The 19,478-nt window shown below is 37.0% G+C and overlaps 1 protein-coding gene across 1 annotated transcript in view; it reads right to left on the minus strand.

The window, feature by feature from the left end:
• The window catches only part of IBTK (inhibitor of Bruton tyrosine kinase), a 98,214-nt gene that overhangs the window by 42,448 nt on the left and 36,288 nt on the right, over positions 1-19,478 (minus strand). Inside the window, exons 12-16 of the mRNA XM_020913943.2 lie at positions 18,645-19,244; positions 17,604-17,690; positions 16,146-16,228; positions 16,026-16,063; positions 15,492-15,588 (exon numbers count right to left, since the gene is read on the minus strand). Of these exons, the coding sequence (XP_020769602.2) occupies positions 15,492-15,588; positions 16,026-16,063; positions 16,146-16,228; positions 17,604-17,690; positions 18,645-19,244 (905 nt within the window). The remainder of the gene's footprint in view (positions 1-15,491; positions 15,589-16,025; positions 16,064-16,145; positions 16,229-17,603; positions 17,691-18,644; positions 19,245-19,478) is intronic.

Below are 19,478 nucleotides of genomic sequence, written 5' to 3' on the forward strand. Positions count from 1 at the left end.
GAGAGGTGAAGTCACTGTAAATGGCAGACTAAGGACTATGTCAAAAATTCTTCTCTTCTACCAAAGCAATGAGAATTATTACAAAAAATGAGCAAAAATCAACTCTTTCGGAATTCTAGAAATTAGCCAAAGGCTCACAATCATCAGGGAGCATTGACTCCAAAAACTTGGCTGAATCTTGCTAAGAACAGTGAGCTTCGGGACACCCTGGCTCCTCCCACTTAGATCCTACTCTCCTCCATTCTCAACAGTAGTCCTGAAAGCCATCACTCCTGCAATCATGGGCTGAAATAAGCAGGTACAGACACTGGAGGTGACAGAACAGTTGTGGGGCAACATTATCAAATAACTGTTATTATTTAACCTATCTGGCAGTTTCCTGGAAACCCCACTAGTAGGGGGTTATTTGACCTGACTCAAAGCTTACTCAGTGTGAACAGCCTCAGAAAAGGGTACTTATTAAAAACATATAGCAATTGTTTAACACTGAGGCTGTCCAAGACAATGATAAGGGGCAGAGGAAATAAGAGGCAGGCCAAAAAACTTAAAAAGAATAGCTCAGGGAGAAGATCTTGTCAAAACTGAATGTCTGTGTCCCCTGAAAATTCACATGGTGCAGTCCTAAGGGTAGGGCCCTGATCTGACAAGATTAGTCTCTTTCTAAGAGACAGAGGTCTATCCATATTTCCCCAAAAAGCTGTTCCACGTGTGTGTGCTCTCTCACTCTTTCTCCATACACACTCACACACAAGCGCTGAGGAAAAGCCAAGTAAGCACATAACAAGAGGCTTGTTACACAACACAACAAGTAAGGACACAATAACAAAATTATACACATAACCTGTGTATAAGACAGGAAGAGAATCCTGCCAGACCTTGGTCTGAGACTTCTAGCCTCCAGAACTGTGACAATAAATTTCAGTCTGTTATTTTGTTGTAGCAGTCCAAGCTGACTAATACAAGTGTCTAAAAGGGGCTTTGAAAAGTTTTAACATATTCCTATGAATCTAGAAGGCCATACAAATGTGGACTGTGGACATGCCCAGAAAACACTTAGGAAGGCCCCAAACTCTTGAAGCCACTCCACAACACACAGAAACAACTCCTAGGCGTAGGCTGGGAAATTTCCTGGTTTAGACATTTAAGGAAAACTCTATTAGCTGAACAAGCAGAGGCCTCAGTGGTCACACATGACAAAGAATATCAATCTGACAGAATTAGCTTCAAAAAGTCACTAAATAAACAGAAAAAATAAATAAATAAAATAACCCCTGGAGAAGAAAGAGAATCTGATTTCAAGAGTTGCTACATTATGGGAATTCCCTGGTGGTTCAGTGGTTACTGCGATTGCCCTGCTAAGTCCTGGTCAGGGAACTAAGATCCAGCAATTATGAAAGATGAAAAGAGAAACGTCAAGTGTGACCTACAGGCAAAAAAAGAGAAAAAAAGTCAAGAGAATGTCCCTAAGAATGCCAAGATCCTGAACTATTACAAAAAGTTTAAATCAATTATTTTAAATATGTTCAAAAACAAATTTAAAAAATCTTGTCTAAAAACTTAAAATAAAGTATCAGAATAACATCTCAAGAAATGAAGACTATCAATAAAGACAGAAACTATAGGTTAACTGAGATAATCCAATATGAAGAACAGAAAAAAGAGAATGAATAAAAAACTGTATATAAGGGATTTATGGGATACTATAAAAAGATACATAGGGGACTCACAAAAGCAAATAAGAAAGAACGTAATATTTGAACAAATAATGGAACTGGAAGATAGGGACTGACATATACACATTATTATATATAAAATGGATAACTAATAAGGACCTCCTATTAATACAGGGAACTTTACTCAATACTCTGTAATTGCCTACATGGGAAAAGAATCTAAAAAAGGATGGATACATGTATATGTATAACTGATTCAAACTAACACAACACTGTAAATCAAGTATATTCCAATAATTAAACAAATAAATGCTTTAGTGGTATATAAAAAAAATAAAGTCAGCAGTAATCTGGAAAAAAAAATAATATCAGAGGGGGAGAAAACTAAGAGTGAAGAAAATCTGAATGTAAAATTAAGCAGTAAATGACAGCCAAGATAGGTGTAGTTCAGTCACTAAGTCGTGCCTGACTCTTTGCAACCCCAGACGCTGCAGCACACCAGGCTTTCCTGTCCTTCACCATCTCCCAGAGTTTGATCAAGCTCATGTCCACTGAGTTGGTGATGCCATCCATCCACTTCATCCTCTGTCATCCCTTCCAAGAAAGGGAACAACCCAAAAAACCATCACCCAATGAATGGATAAAGGAGATGTGGTGTTTACATGTATGTAAACATACATATGTGTGTGTGTGTGTGTGTGTCACATACAGTGTAATACTATTTGGCCATAAAAAAGAATGAAATTCTGTAATTTTCAATAATGAACCTAGGAGATATTATGCTTAATGCTGCTGCTGCTGCCAAGTCACTTCAGATGTGTTTGACTCTGTGTGACCCCACAGACAGCAGCCCACCAGGCTCCCCCATCCCTGGGATTCTCCAGGCAAGAACACTGGAGTGGGTTGCCATTTCCTTCTCCAATGCATGAAAGTGAAAAGTGAAAGTGAAGTTGCTCAGTTGTGTCAGACTTTTAGCGACCCCATGGACTGCAGCCTACCAGGCTCCTCCATCCACGGGATTTTCCAGGCAAGAGTACTGGAGTGGGTTGCCATTGCCTTCTCCAATGCTTAATGAAATAAGTCAGAAAGGCAAATACCTCATGTTATCACTTGTATATGGAATCGTGGAATTTAAAGCACACAAATGTATATAAAAAGGACAAAAAGAGATAATGAGAACAAAGCACTAGTTACCATTGGGAGAGGGAAAGTGGAGGGGCAAGGTAAGGTTATGGGATTAAGACTTAAAAACTACTATGTATAAAATGAGAAGGCATGGGAGGAGCCAAGATAGCGTAGGAATAGGACGGGGAGACCACTTTCTCCCCTACAAATTCATCGAAAGAACAACTGAACGCAGAGCAAACTTTACAAAACAACTTCTGATTGCTAGCTGATGTCATCAGGCGCCCAGAAAAGCAGCCCACTGTCTTTGAAAGGAGGTAGGACAAATATAAAAGATAAAAAAAAGAGACAAAAGAGCTAAGGATGGAGATCCTTCCCGGGAAGGGAGTCTTAAAAGAGGAAGTTTCCAAACACCAGGAAACCCTCGCACTGGCGGGTCTGGGGGAAGTTTTTGAATCTCGGAGGGCAACCTGACTGGGAGGGGAAGAATAAATAAAACCCACAGATTACATGCCTAAAAGCAACTCTCAGCAGAAAAGTACCCCAGACGCCCGCATCCGCCACCAGCAAGTGGGGGTGGAATGGAGAGGAGCGGGCGGCATTGCTTAGGGTAAGAACCGGGCCTGAGTGCCCCGAGGACAATCGGAGGGAGCTTTTGTGAGTTACCAACCTAAACTGTGGGATAGCAAGAGAGAGAAAATTAAGCGGCCCGAACACACTACCGGCCGTTCGCAGGACAAAGGGTCTGAGCAAGTCCAGAAAAGAGCTCGCAGGCTGCAAACCGGCCCAGCCCCGCCAGAGGCAGGAAGCAGGGGGGAGGTGAAAGGGGCAGGCTAGGCCCCAAGGACCGCATCCCCTACCTCACTGCAAGCAGGCCTCCAGTTTCTAAGCAAAGACTTCCTGAGATTCTGGATGGTCGACATCCACAGGGAGGGTCGCGGCATCCGCAGGGAGGGTCGCAGCGAGACACAGGGCGCAGGAACCTGACTGGGGCTGGGGACGCGGAGGGGAGAAGGTGCACCGCACCCGGGGAGAGTGCGCCCGTCAAGCTCCTGGCTGCCTGAGCCGCTCGGACGGGGAAGGCACAAAACGCAGGCACAGCTTTTTGTTCCGCGCTATTGTGGAACACCTGAGGGCTGGAACCGCGCACAGGGCACGCTCCAGATAGAGCAGCCGGGAGTCTGAGCAGCGAAAACGGGGAAAGCAGCGCCAGTCCCTCCCCGCAGCGCGACGGAACTAGCAGCCTGAATAAGAGACCACCTCTGCCCGCCTGTGTCAGGGTGGAAATTAGGCACTGAAGAGACCGGGAAACAGAAGCCAAATAAACAAAGGGAACCGCTTCAGAAGAGACTGGTGCAACAGATTAAAACCCCTGTAGATAACACCGACTAGACCGGAAGGGGCCTACAGATATCAAGAAGGATAAGCTGGAACAAGGAGCTATCTGAAACTGAACCGAACCCACACTGGCCACAACAGCTCCAGAGAAATTCCTAGATATATTTTTACTTTTTTTTTTTAATTAAAAAAAAATTTATTTCTTATTTTTTATTTTTTCTCTTTTATTTTCTTTGAAAATTCCCTATTACTCCCCCATTACTCCTTAACTTTCATTTTCATATATTTTTATGATTTTTTTAATTAGGAAAAATATTTTTTTCTTTTTCTCTTCTTTTTTCTATTTTTCTTTTTCTCTTATTTCCTTTTAAAATCTTCTATTACTCCTCTACTACTCCTTAATTTTCATTACACTATAACCTTGCAAAAAAAAAAAAAAGAGAAGCCCTATTTTTAAACCAAACTTCATATATATTTCTAAAATTTTTTGTGTGTTTTGGTTTTTGTTTTTAATATTGTATTTTTAAGAGTCTAGCCTCTACTCTAGATTTTTAATCTTTGTTTTTCAGTGTATGATATAAATTGTGGACATTTAAGAATCCAATATTCAGTTCCTGTTTTTATTCAGGAGTGTGTTGATTACTCTCTCCCACTTTTGACTCTCCGTTTTCTACCTCAGAACACCTGTTTCCTCCTTTCCCCTTCTCTTCCCAATCCAATTCTGTGAATCTCTGTGGGTGTCTGGGCTATGGAGAACACTCTGGGAACAGACAACTGCATAGATCTGTCTCTCTCTCCTCTTGAGTCCCCCTTTTTCTTCTCCTGCTCATCTCTATCTCCCTCATCCCTCTCCGCTTCTTCATGTAACTCGGTGAACCTCTCTGGGAGTCCCTCACGGGGGAGAATCTTTTCACCATTAACCTAGAAGTTTTATTATCAGCGCTGTATAGTTGGAGAAGTCTTGAGACTACTAGAAGAATAAAACTGAAATCCAGAGGCAGGAGACTTAAGCCCAAAACCTGAGAACACCAGAAAACTCCTGACTACATGGAACATTAAGTAATAAGAGACAGTCCAAAAGCCTCCATACCTACACTGAAACCAACCACCACCAAGAGCCAATAAGTTTTAGAGCAAGACATACCAGGCAAATTCTCCAGCAACGCAGGAACATAGCCCTGAACGTCAACATACAGGCTGCCCAAGGTCACACCTAACACATAGACCCATCTCAAAACTCATTACTGGGCACTCCATTGCACTCCAGAGAGAAGAAATCTAGTTCCACGCACTAGAACACCAACACAAGCTTCCCTAACCAGGAAACCTTGACAAGCCAATCGTCCAACCCCACCCACTGGATAAAACCTCCACAATAAAAAGGAACCACAGACCTCCAGAATACAGAAAGCCCACTCCACATACACCAATCTAAACAAGATGAAAAGGCAGAGAAATACCCAACAGCTAAAGGAACATGAAAAAAGCCCACCAAGTCAAACAAAAGAGGAGGAGATAGGGAATCTACCTGAAAAAGAATTTAGAATAATGATAATAAAAATGATCCAAAATCTTGAAAACAAAATGGAGTTACAGATAAATAGCCTGGAGACAAAGATTGAGAAGATGCAAGAAATATTTAATAAAGACCTAGAAGAAATAAAAAAGAGTCAATTAAAACGAATAATGCAATAAATGAGATCAAAAACACTCTGGAGGGAACCAAGAGTAGAATAACAGAGACAGAAGATAGGATAAGTGAGGTAGAAGACAAAACGGTGGAAATAAATGAAGCAGAGAGGAAAAAAGAAAAAAGAATCAAAAGAAATGAGGACAACCTCAGGGACCTCTGGGACAATGTGAAATACCCCAACATTCGAATCATAGGATTCCCAGAAGAAGAAGACAAAAAGAAAGGCCATGAGAATATACTCGAGGAGGTAATAGCTGAAAACTTCCCTAAAATGGGGAAGGAAATAGCCACCCAAGTCCAAGAAACCCAGAGAGTTCCAAACAGTACAAACCCAAGGCAAAACACCCCAAGACACATATTAATCAAATTAACAAAGATCAAACACAAAGAACAAATATTAAAAGCAGCAAGGGAGAAACAACAAATAACATACAAAGGGATTCCCATAAGGATAACAGCTGATCTATCAATAGAAACCCTTCAGGCCAGAAGGGAATGGCAGGACATACTTAAAGTAGTTAAAGAGAATAACCTACAACCTAGATTACTGTACCCAGCAAGGATCTCATTCAGATATGAAGGAGAATTCAAAAGCTTTACAGACAAGCAAAAGCTGAGAGAATTCAGCACCACCAAACCAGCTCTTCAACAAATGCTAAAGGATCTTCTCTAGACAGGAAATGCAGAAAGGCTGTATAAATGTAAACCCAAAACAACAAAGTAAATGGCAACAGGACCACACCTATCAAAAATTACCTTAAATGTAAATGGATTGAATGCCCCAACCAAAAGACAAAGGCTGGCTGAATGGATACAAAAACAAGACCCCTATATATGCTGTCTACAAGAGACCCACCTCAAAACAAGGAACACATACAGACTAAAAGTGAAGGGCTGGAAAAAAATATTTCACACAGAGAACAAAAGAAAGCAGGAGTCACAATACTCATCAGATAAAATAGACTTTCAAATAAAGGATGTGAAAAGAGACAAAGAAGGACACTACATAATGATCAAAGGATCAATCCAAGAAGAAGATATAACAATTATAAATATATATGCACCCAACATAGGAGCACTGCAATATGTATGGCAAATGCTAACGAGTATGAAAGAGGAAATTAATAGTAACACAATAATAGTGGGAGACTTTAATACCCCACTCACAACTATGGATAGATCAACTAAACAGAAAATTAACAAGGAAACACAAATCTTAAATGACACAATGGACCAGCTAGACCTAACTGATATCTATATGACATTTCACCCCAAAACAATCAACTTCACCTTTTTCTCAAGTGCACACGGAACCTTCTCCAGAAGAGATCACATCCTGGGCCATAAATCTAGTCTTGGAAAATTCAAAAAAATTGAAATCATTCCAGTCATCTTTTCTGACAACAGTGCAGTAAGATTAGACCTCAATTACACGAAAAAAATTGTTAAAAATTCAAACATATGGAGGCTAAAAAACATGCTTCTGAATAACCAACAAATCATAGAAGAAATCGAAAAAGAAATAAAAATATGCATAGAAATGAATGAAAATGAAAACACAACAACCCAAAACCTATGGGACACTGTAAAATCAGTACTAAGGGGAAGGTTCATAGCATTACAGACTTACCTCAAGGAACAAGAAAAAAGTCAAATAAATAACCTAATTCTACACCTAAAGCAATTAGAGAAGGAAGAAATGAAGAACCCCAGGATTAGTAGAAGGAAAGAAATCTTAAAAATTAGGGCAGAAATAAATGCAAAAGAAACTAAAGAGACCATAGCAAAAATCAACAAAGCTAAAAGCTGGTTTTTTGAACTGGTTTCTTGAAAAAATAAACAAAATAGACAAACCATTAGCAAGACTCATTAAGAAACAAAGAGAGAAGAACCAAATTAACAAAATTAGAAATGAAAATGGAGAGATCACAACAGACAACACTGAAATACAAAGGATCATAAGAGACTACTACCAGCAGCTCTATGCCAATAAAATGGACAACTTGGAAGAAATGGACAAATGCTTAGAAAAGTATAACTTTCCAAAACTGAACCAGGAAGAAATAGAAGATCTTAACAAAACGATCACAAGCAAGGAAACTGAAAGTGTAATCAGCAATCTTCCAGCAAACAAAAGTCCAGGACCAGATGGCTTCACAGCTGAATTCTACCAAAAATTTAGAGAAGAGCTAACACCTATCTTACTCAAACTCTTCCAGAAAATTGCAGAAGGTAAACTTCCAAACTCATTCTATGAGGCCACCATCACCCTAATTCCAAAACCAAAGATGCCACAAAAAAAAGAAAACTACAGGCCAATATCACTGATGAACATAGATGCAAAAATCCTTAACAAAATTCTAGCAAACAGAATCCAACAACATATTAAAAAAATCATACACCATGACCAAGTGGGCTTTATCCCAGGAATGCAAGGATTCTTTAATATCTGCAAATCAATCAATGTAATACACCACATTAACAAATTGAAAGATAAAAACCATATGATTATCTCAATAGATGCAGAGAAACCCTTTGACAAAATTCAACACCCATTTATGATTAAAACTCTCCAGAAAGTAGGAATAGAAGGAACATACCTCAACATAATAAAAGCTATATATGACAAACCCACAGCAACCATTACCCTCAATGGTGAAAAATTGAAAGCATTTCCCCTGAAATCAGGAACAAGACAAGAGTGACCACTCTCACCACTACTATTCAACATAGTTTTGGAAGTGTTGGCCACAGCAATCAGGGCAGAAAAAGAAGTAAAAGGAATCCAGATAGGAAAAGAAGTGAAACTCTCGCTGTTTGCAGATGACATGATCCTCTACATAGAAAACCCTAAAGACTCTACCAGAAAATTACTAGAGCTAATCAACGAATATAGTAAAGTTGCAGGATATAAAATTAACACACAGAAATCCCTTGCATTCCTATACACTAACAATGAGAAAACAGAAAGAGAAACTAAGGAAACAATACCATTCACCATTGCAACAAAAAGAATAAAATACTTAGGAGTATATCTACCTAAAGAAACAAAAGACCTATACATAGAAAACTATAAAACACTGATGAAAGAAATCAAAGAGGAAACAAACTGATGGAGAAACATACTGTGTTCATGGATTGGAAGAATCAATATTGTCAAAATGGCTATACTACCCAAAGCAATCTATAGATTCAATGCAATCCCTATCAAGCTACCAACGGTATTTTTCACAGAACTAGAACAAATAATTTCACAATTTGTATGGAAATACAAAAAACCTCGAATAGCAAAAATAATCTTGAGAAAGAAGAATGGAACTGGAGGAATCAACCTGCCTGACTTCAGACTATACTACAAAGCCACAGTCATCAAGACAGTATGGTACTGGCACAAAGACAGAAATATAGATCAATGGAACAGAATAGAAAGCCCAGAGATAAATCCACAAACCTATGGACACCTTATCTTCGACAAAGGAGGCAAGGATATACAGTGGAAAAAAGACAACGTCTTTAACAAGTGGTGCTGGGAAAACTGGTCAACCACTTGTAAAAGAATGAAACTAGAACACTTTCTAACACCATACACAAAAATAAACTCAAAATGGATTAAAAATCTAAATGTAAGACCAGAAACTATAAAACTCCTAGAGGAGAACATAGGCAAAACACTCTCCAACATGAATCACAGCAGGATCCTCTATGACCCACATCCCAGAATATTGGGAATAAAAGCAAAAATAAACAAATGGGACCTAATGAAACTTAAAAGCTTTTGCACAACAAAGGAAACTATAAGTAAGGTGAAAAGACAGCCCTCAGATTGGGAGAAAATAATAGCAAATGAAGCAACAGACAAAGGATTAATCTAAAAAATATACAAGCAACTCCTGAAGCTCAATTCCAGAAAAATAAATGACCCAATCAAAAAATGGGCCAAAGAACTAAACAGACATTTCTCCAAAGAAGACATACAGATGGCTAACAAACACATGAAAAGATGCTCAACATGACTCATTATCAGAGAAATGCAAATCAAAACCACAGTGAGGTACCATTATATGCCAGTCAGGATGGCTGCTATCCAAAAGTCTACAAGCAATAAATGCTGGAGAGGGTGTGGAGAAAAGGGAACCCTCTTACACTGTTGGTGGGAATGCAAACTAGTACAGCCACTATGGAGAACAGTGTGGAGATTTCTTAAAAAACTGGAAATAGAACTGCCAAATGACCCAGCAATACCACTTCTGGGCATACACACTGAGGAAACCAGATCTGAAAGAGACACATGCACCCCAATGTTCATTGCAGCACTGTTTATAATAGCCAGGACGTGGAAGCAACCTAGATGCCCATCAGTAGACGAATGGATAAGGAAGCTGTGGTACATATACACCATGGAATATTACTCAGCCGTTAAAAAGAATTCATTTGAATCAGTTCTAATGAGATGGATGAAACTGGAGCCCATTATACAGAGTGAAGTAAGCCAGAAAGATAAAGAACACTACAGCATACTAACACATATATATGGAATTTAGAAAGATGGTAATGATAACCCTATATGCAAACCAGAAAAAGAGAGACAGATGTACAGAACAGACTTTTGGACTCTGTGGGAGAAGGCAAGGGTGGGATGTTTCGAGAGAACAGCATGTATATTATCTATAGTGAAACAGATCACCAGCCCAGGTGGGGTGCATTAGACAAGTACTCAGGCCTAGTGCACTGGGAAGGCCCAGAGGAATCGGGTGGAGAGGGAGGTGGGAGGAGGGATCAGGATGGGGAATACATGTAACTCCATGGCTGATTCACGTGAATGTATAACAACACCCACTGCAATGTTGTGAAGTAATTAGCCTCCAACTAATAAAAATAAATGAAAAAAGAAAAAAAAATGAGAAGGCAACAGAATATATTGTATAGTACAGAAAAATAGAGACATTTTTTTAACAACTTTACATGAAGCATAATCAATAAAAATATTGAGCCACAATGCTGTACACCTGAAACTAACATTGTAAATTAACCATACAGCAATTAAAAGAAATACAGATTTACATGTATTCCCCATCCCGATCCTCACTCCCACCTCTCTCTCCATCTGATCCCTCTGGGTCTTCCCAGTGCACCAGCCCCGAGCACTTGTCTCATACATCCTGGCTGATTCATGTCAATGTATAGCAAAAACCACTACAATATTGTAAAGTAATTAGCCTCCAACTAATAAAAATAAATGAAAAAAAAAAAAACAGGTAAAAAGCAGGAAAAAAAAAAAAGAAATACAGAAAAAAAAGTTGTGATTGTTATAATTACATTATTGCTTTCCCTGGTGACTCAGATGGTAAAGAATCTGCCTGCAATGCATAAGACCTGGGTTTGATCCCTGGATTGGGAAGATCCCCGGGAGAAGAGAATGGCAACCCACTCCAGTATTCTTGCCTTGGAGAATTCCATGGACAGAGGAGGCTGGCAGGCTACAATCCATGGAGTCAGAAAGTCAGCTATGACTGAGCCACTAACACTTCCAGTTCCATGATTATATTACATGTAAGCCTCATGGTAACAACAAAGAAAAAACTACATTAGATACGTTGGAGCACCTATATAAAGGAAATATTAAAAGCTGAAGGCAGAAATGGACATGAATACAATAATAGAAAGGACTCTGGGCATCCCTGGTGGTCCAGTGGTTAAAAAAATGCCTCCCAATGCAGGGAACACAGGTTTGATCCTTGGTCTGGGAAGGTCCCACACGCCCGGGGCAACTAAGCCCATGTGCCAGACTACTGAGCCTGCACTCCAGAGCCCACAAGCCACAGCTGCGGAGCCCAAGCCCTGACAGCCTGTGCTCTGCAGCAAGAGGAGCTACTGTCACGAGAAGCCCACACACTGCAACTAGAGCAACCCGTACTCGCCACAACTACAGAAAGCCCATGGGCAGCAACAAAGACCCAGCATGGCCAAAAATAAACAAGTAAACATAAATATTTTTAACAATAATAGAGGAGTTCAATACTCCATATTCAATATGAATAACCCAGACAAAATTAATAAAGAAACAGCAGATATGACTAACACTATAGACCAAATCACCTTAACAGGCATATATATAATACTCCATCCAACAGCAGCAAAACTGACATTCTTCTCACGTGTACACAAGACACCCTGCAGGAGAGACCATGTGCAGACCCACAAAACAACAATTTAAGACTGCAATCATATTAAGTATCATCTCCAACTACAAGGCATAAAATTAGAAAAATAGGAATAAAACTGGAAAATTCAGATGGTCTTGAATAACCAGGAAGACAAAGAAAAAGTAAAGAAAATACCTTGAGTCAAAGGAAAATGGGAAACACAACATATCAAAATTTAAAGGACAAAAGAATTTCTAAGAAAGATGTTTATACTGACAAATGCCCTAAAAAAAAAAAAAAAACTCAAAAGAACAACCTTTGAAGGTTTTTACACCACAAAGAACTATGAAAAGAAAAAAGCCCAAACTTGGCAGAAGGAAGGAAATACTAAAGACAGAGCAGAAACCAATGAATCAGACACCAGAAAAGCAAGAGAAAAGACCAACAAAAAGTTGCTTGTTTGAAGAGAGAAAATTAACACACCTTTAAGTAGACTAAGAAAAAAACTCAAATAAAATTGCAAATGAAAGAGGAAACATTACCAATGACATCACAGAAATATAAAGGATCATAAGAGACCATTATGGATAACTATATGCTAATGAACTGGACAACCTAGAGAAATGGATCAGTTCCTAGAAACAAGAAACATACCAAAACTAAATAATAAAATAGAAAATCTGAACAGACTAATAACAGAATAAGGAGAATGAATCAGCAATCAAAAATCTTCCACATAAGGAAAAGTTCAAAAGCACAATGCTTCATCAGTGAATTCTACCAAATATTTAAAGAAAAATTAACATAAATCCTTCTTAAACTAATCCCAAAAATCAAAGAGGGGGAAACACTTGCAAATTCACTTTATGAGGTCAACCTTATCCTGCTACCAGAGACAGACAAGTTCACTACAAGAAAATTACAGAACAATATCCCTGATGAGTGTGTATATAAAAACCTTCAATAAAGTACCAATAAACACAATTAAACAGCATACTAAAAGGACCATACACCACGATCAAGTGGGATTTACAGATAGTGATACACAGATAGTTCAAAATGTGCAAATCAATATAGATGATATGCAACATTAACAGAATAGAGGTTAAAAATCATATGATCATCTCAATAGTTGCAGAAAATACACATGATAAAATTCAACATCAGTTCAGTTGCTCAGTCATGTCCGACTCTGTGAGTCAACATACATTCATCATAAAAACTGTCAACAAATTAGAAATGCAACAGGTTTTTGTACATTTGTTTTTAACCCTGTAAATTTATTCATTTATTATTTTTAATAGTATTTTGGTGGCATCTTTTACTATTAGAAATAATAAATGAATAAAGTTGCAGAGTAAAAAAATCAATATACAAAAACCTGTCGCACTTCTATACACTAACACTGAGCTAAGAGAAAGAGAAATTAAGGAATCAATCCACTTTAAATCACATCAAAAAGAATAAAACACTTAGGAATAAATTTAACCAAGGAAATGAAAGATCTGCATACTGAAAACTACAAAACATTGAAAAAACAAAGAAGATACAAATGGAAAGATATCTGATGTTCATGGGCTAGAAGAACTAATATTATTAAAATGCCCATTCTACCCAAAGCAATCTACATATTCAGTGAAATCCTATAAAAGTTCCAATGGTACCTTTCATAGAAACAGAAAAAGTAATCCTAAAATTCACATGGAACCACACAAGACCATAAATGGCCAAAGCAATATTGAAAAAGTTCAACAAAACTGGAGCTGTCATATTTCCTGACTTCAAAGTCCCATTACAAAGCTAGAGTAATCAATACAGGAACACCCTGACATAAAAAGAGACACGTAGACCAATGAGATAAAACAGGCCAGAAATAAACCTTCATGTATACAGCTAATTAACCTCTTTCAAGAATGTCAAGAATACAAAATGGGGAAAGACCGTCTCTTCAGTTAAGGATATGAGAAAAACTAATATCCACATGCAAAATAATGAAACTGGACAAAAATCAACTCAGAGTGGACTAGAGATTTAAATCTAAGACCTGAAACCAAAAAACTCCTAGAAGAAAAACCAGGAAAGGTTCCTAGACACTGGCCTTGGCAATGATTTTTTAGATGTACCAAAATCACATGTAACAAAAGTGAAAATAAACAAGTGGTGTTCCGTGAAACCAAAAATCACACCAAAGAGTCAACAGAATGAAAAAGCAACCTTGGAATAGGAGAAAATAATAGCAAAGCATGAGATTGATGTCCAAAATATATAAAGAACTCATATAAACTCAATAGCAAAAACAAACAAACAAAAAAAAAAAACTACAGACTTAGAAGTCAAACTTCAGGTTACTAAAAGGGAAAGCTTGGGGTGAAGGATAAATTGGGAGTTTGGGATTGACATATACATACTACTATATTCAAAATAGATAACCAACAAGGACCTACTGTATAACACAGGGAATATTCTGTATTCTGCAATAACCTAAATGGGAAAAGAATTTGAAAAAGGATGCATGTATATGCATAAATGATTCAGTCCTGTATACCTGACACTAATACAACATTATAAATCAATGTCAGTCCAATATAAAATAAAAACTTTATTTTTAATGGGCAAAAGACCTTAGACATTTGTCCTTGGAAGACATACAAATGGCCAACAGGTAAATGAAAAAGTGCTCAACGTCACTGTTTATCAGAGAAATGCAAATCAAAACCACAAGGAGATGTCACCTTATACCTGTTAGGAAGGCTATTATCAAAAAAAAAAAACCAAGATAACAAGTGAAGATGTGAAGAAAAGGTTACTCTTCTGCTCTGCTGAGAGGAGTGTAAACTGGTGAAGCCACTATGCAAAGAATATGGAGCCTCCTCAAAAAATTAAAACTAGAATTATCATACGATACAGTAATCCCAATTCTGAGTATTTAGCCAAAGGAACTGAAATCTGTATTTTGAAGATACACCTGCATTACCATGTTCACTGCAAAATTATTCACAATAGTTAAAGTACAGAAATACCTATATGTCCATCAACAAACTGATTAAGAAAATTTGGTATATACAGAAAACAGAGTGTATCACTCCTGTGACTAAAGACACCTGGTAAATAAAACACGGGTGTGTTCCTGGCAAAGTATATAAATGCATCCTCTTTATAAAATTCAATTCAATTATTAGTCTATTTATTTTACTTCAGACATATTACATGAGGGGAAAAACAGACAAGAAAGAACTATACTCCCTGTTGTCAATTTTTCATCTCAATCATGTAAGTAGCTGGGTATGAAAATGTTAAATCTAATCTCAACCATTGTTAACAATTCTTATAGAGTTCATTTTCACATAGGTAATGAAAATTTTCTATTCCATTCCTTTACTGTGTAATCATCTGCATTGCTTATTCTAAATTTAAGCCTTTGTTGATTAATTCAATTAAAGCAGAAACTAAGATTTGTGTAATTTTATCATTTTTAAACTATATCTTAAATATCTAAAATGTCCTAACTTTTATTAATACCTTTGATCACAACAGCTTCATCAGTATAGAGGTAGTCCAAAATAACTTTCAGTATGTCAGAATGTATTGGCATTTCCAGAGCTGCACAACTGGAAGCCTAAATAAAAGTAAAACAATTAATTTTCAACTACAAAATAACACTGCAATCTGACTGAGGTGATCAGTATGAAAAACTTTTAACAGGAATCCTATCAGTTGCAAAAGAATATAATGTTAAAACACAAAGCTAAAATGAGATACATTTAATTTTAAAATGCCTTGTAACATGAAAAAGAATCAAGAAAATCTGAGAAAAAAAGAAACAAACTGGTATTCCACATATAACTCCAAATAATAATGGAAAATTCATTTAAGTAACTATTTTGCAACAACTTTAATTTCAAAAAATTGCTATTTTCCAGCCAGCTTAAGCATAAATAAAGTCAATACAAAAGAAAAACTGAGTTGAAAATATTTTTAAATTTCTTTAGTGTATAATTTCCCAAAAATATAAAGCATAATTAACAGCCTATGTGGTTTCTACTTAAATCTTACCTCAATCCATGAGCTACTCAGCATACTATGAAAATATTCTGAAAGAAAAAAAAAATCAATTAAGAATAGGAAACAATACCAAAACAAATAAATCTGCAACCAACAAAAAAGTAAACCTACCAAGTCTAGCACAAAGAACGCATTTATGACAAGGAAATTCCTTTCCATCCAGTGATTTCATGGTCACATCACATAAAAATGAACTGGAAAAAAAAAGTTTAATTGAAGCAAAAGCTTTCGGAATTGTCTTAACTTTTGATTTTCTCCTAATTAAAGGTGGCATATAACAAACTTGAGGGTATACATACAAATAAAATATTTTATCTCCTCCCACTATAGGGAAAAAAATGAGGCCTTACAATGAAGATAGTATTTGTAAAAGGAACTGCATACAGATAAATATTCAAGAAAGTCTTTTCTAATTTTCCTTTTTCAATACAGGCCAGGTGCTGATTAATATGACACTAAGTGGCATCACAGTCAAAGGTCATTAATTCACTTTTATTTGTACAACCTACTTCATGCTAACCACAGTCTATATACAACCAAGTTTTTCTCTAAAATTTTCTACCTACAAGAGACAAATACCTAAAAATAAAAACCTTTTTTTTTTTTTTCATTTATTTTTATTAGTTGGAGGCTAATTACTTTACAGCATTGTAGTGGTTTTTGCCATACATTGACATGAGTCAGCCATGGATTTACATGTGTTCCCCATCCCAATCCCCACTCCCGCCTCCCTCCCCATCCCATCCCATCCCATCCCTCTGGGTCTTCCCAGTGCACCAGCCCTGAGCAGTTGTCTCATGCATCCCACCTGGGCTGGTGATCTGTTTCACCCTTGATAGTATACTTATTTCAATGCTATCGCTCAGAACATCCCACCCTTGCCTTCTCCCACAGAGTCCAAAAGTCTGTTCTATACATCGGTCTCTTTTTCTGTTTTGCATATAGGGTTATCGTTACCATCTTTTTAAATTCCATATATACGTGTTAGTATACTGTATTGGTGTTTATCTTTCTGGCTTACTTCACTCTGTATAATGGGCTCCAGTTTCATCCATCTCATTAGAACTGATTCAAGTGTATTCTTTTTAATGGCTGAGTAATATTCCATTGTGTATATGTACCACAACTTCCTTATCCATTTATTAAAAATAAAAATGTTTAATAATAAACATATTTAGAATAATATACTTATTTTGGAAAAAATTTATACTAAAGGAAATAATCTTCATAATGATGAAGATAAGAGGCATAATTATTTTGGTTTCTGGGTTAACATAATTACCTATTTATAAAAAAAAATACAAAATTTAGGGAAATTTTTTTAAAGTCTTCATTAGACAGTAATCAGGAAAAAAAAAAATGACCTCTTATGTCTTACTGAGCAGTTAATATTTTACCCATTTGCCTCAACAATTCTCCAACATTTCCAGACATGAAAAAGATTAATAAAGGTGAGAGGGTATCCACATACACATTTTGCTGCATACATGTGTAAATAAAGAGAGCTCTATTTCCAGTCAGGTTCCCAAAATCTAGAGATGAAAAGTTTATCTTCATTTCTTAACTTACCATTTTTTCTGATTTAGCTTTGGTTTACTACCAGTTTTCTTGGCAATGATACTAATTTCTTCATTTTCATATCTGACTCCATCTAACCTATCAAGGACAAAAAGTAACAATTGGCGACTATATTCCCCGACCAAAACAACAAAAATCCAACAAATGAGCCCACGTCTAAACATGATTATATAATCTGTATCACCTAAAAGAGTATCTCAGCAAACACCCGCTCTGTGATAAAGTCATACAGCCTCCTTCAATTTTACTTAATATTCAAAATGTGTTAAACATCATTACCGACAAAAAAACAAGTGAAAGCCATGACACAAAACCCTTTATGGTTTCAATTAGAAAACATGATAAACTCTCCTCCCTTGGCTCCTGCCACACAACTAAGGTTATCCTGCCACAGGCAACATAAATACCTTAAAAATAGAGAATTCCAAAAAATCTGGTTGGTAAGACGAGAAATATTGTCAAGCACTGTACATGTGCTTTATGACCAAACTACACCAATAATATAAGGTAAACATTATCCCTCTCATTTTATCTACGGAGAAACTGAGGTTCAAAGAAGTAAGAAATCTGCCCTAGCTAGTTACAGTGGAGCTAAGAGGCACATATAGGTCTAACTCCAAAGACAGTACTCATTGCAGAATACCACACCACCTGCCACTCCAGATCCCTGTTACAGAGACACCATGAGAGTTCAAATCCACGAATAGCCTTCCTATCCTTTAATGTTTTAATCCAGGGATTCTACAGATAGCTTTAGCAGAAAACAGAGAAACACAGGTCCCTGAAAAGAAACAGATCCAAACAGAAAGGGGAGGGGGAGAGAAAAGGAGAAAGAGAGGGAAAGTAAGGGAAAGACAAAAGGAAGATGAGAAGGGGATGGAGGAGGGTGGGGAGGGGAAGAGAAGAACCAAGATCAGAAGCAGGAGCAAAAGCAAACTAAAGCTGAGCAGGGGGAAAAAAAAAAAAAGAAGCAGAATTTCTAAAAGGAAGACATAATGAGGTACATGAATAGATACTAAGGAGGAGTCATACCTACTACTTAAATTACTGAAACCAAATTTCTTTGCGACATTTTGTAACATTTTTACAGGATCATCTTCCCCAACACTTTTTACTTTTTTGGAAGATTTGGATTTACTCTTCTGTTTTTCACTAATTGTATGAGCTTGATTACTTTTGTAAACTTCAAATGCTGACTTCTGATTATCTTCATGGGAATTCATTTTATTTGAATGACAATTTGGAGTGCCCAGATATCCTTCTGGTTTTCTGTTTAAATTTAGTCTTGGTTTGAAGCCATGAGTTAAAAAGTCACAAGTATCTGTGTATATAAACTGCAAAAGATATTCAAACAGGTCAGGATGAACCTTCTCTACCACAAAGAGATGGCAGCCTGAAGAATCTTCATCTTTCCGGTAAACATCTGTGAAGTCTAATGCAGTACCATCCGAAAGAAACAATTTCTGGAAAAAGTCCGAACGCACTGCCAAAATATATTTATGTGCAGGGAAAAGTCTACTGCCAACTTGAAATGTCACATCATGGATGTTGTCCATTTCATCCGTTTCCCTCAACAGCTTGCCAAACTCTTCAAAAAAGGATGAGGAGGACACAGTTGGAATTTCATAAAGGCTAGAAATAAAACAAAAATTATTTTTACTTTCAAAATAATGAAAAAAAAAAAGAAAACACAAAAAACCAAGAGCATCCCTCCTTAAGTATAATTTTTTTACATATTAAACTTAGAAAATCTTTCATTTGACATTTCTGATAAGAATATTGCACATAATTTTAGATACCCTTTAAATATTTTCTATTCATTTATGTATCTTATTTCCTCTAAACTAACATGACTAGAATTAAATT

Source organism: Odocoileus virginianus, chromosome 19 (genome assembly GCF_023699985.2).
Source record: "Odocoileus virginianus isolate 20LAN1187 ecotype Illinois chromosome 19, Ovbor_1.2, whole genome shotgun sequence".
In the NCBI taxonomy this organism is placed as follows: domain Eukaryota; kingdom Metazoa; phylum Chordata; class Mammalia; order Artiodactyla; family Cervidae; genus Odocoileus; species Odocoileus virginianus.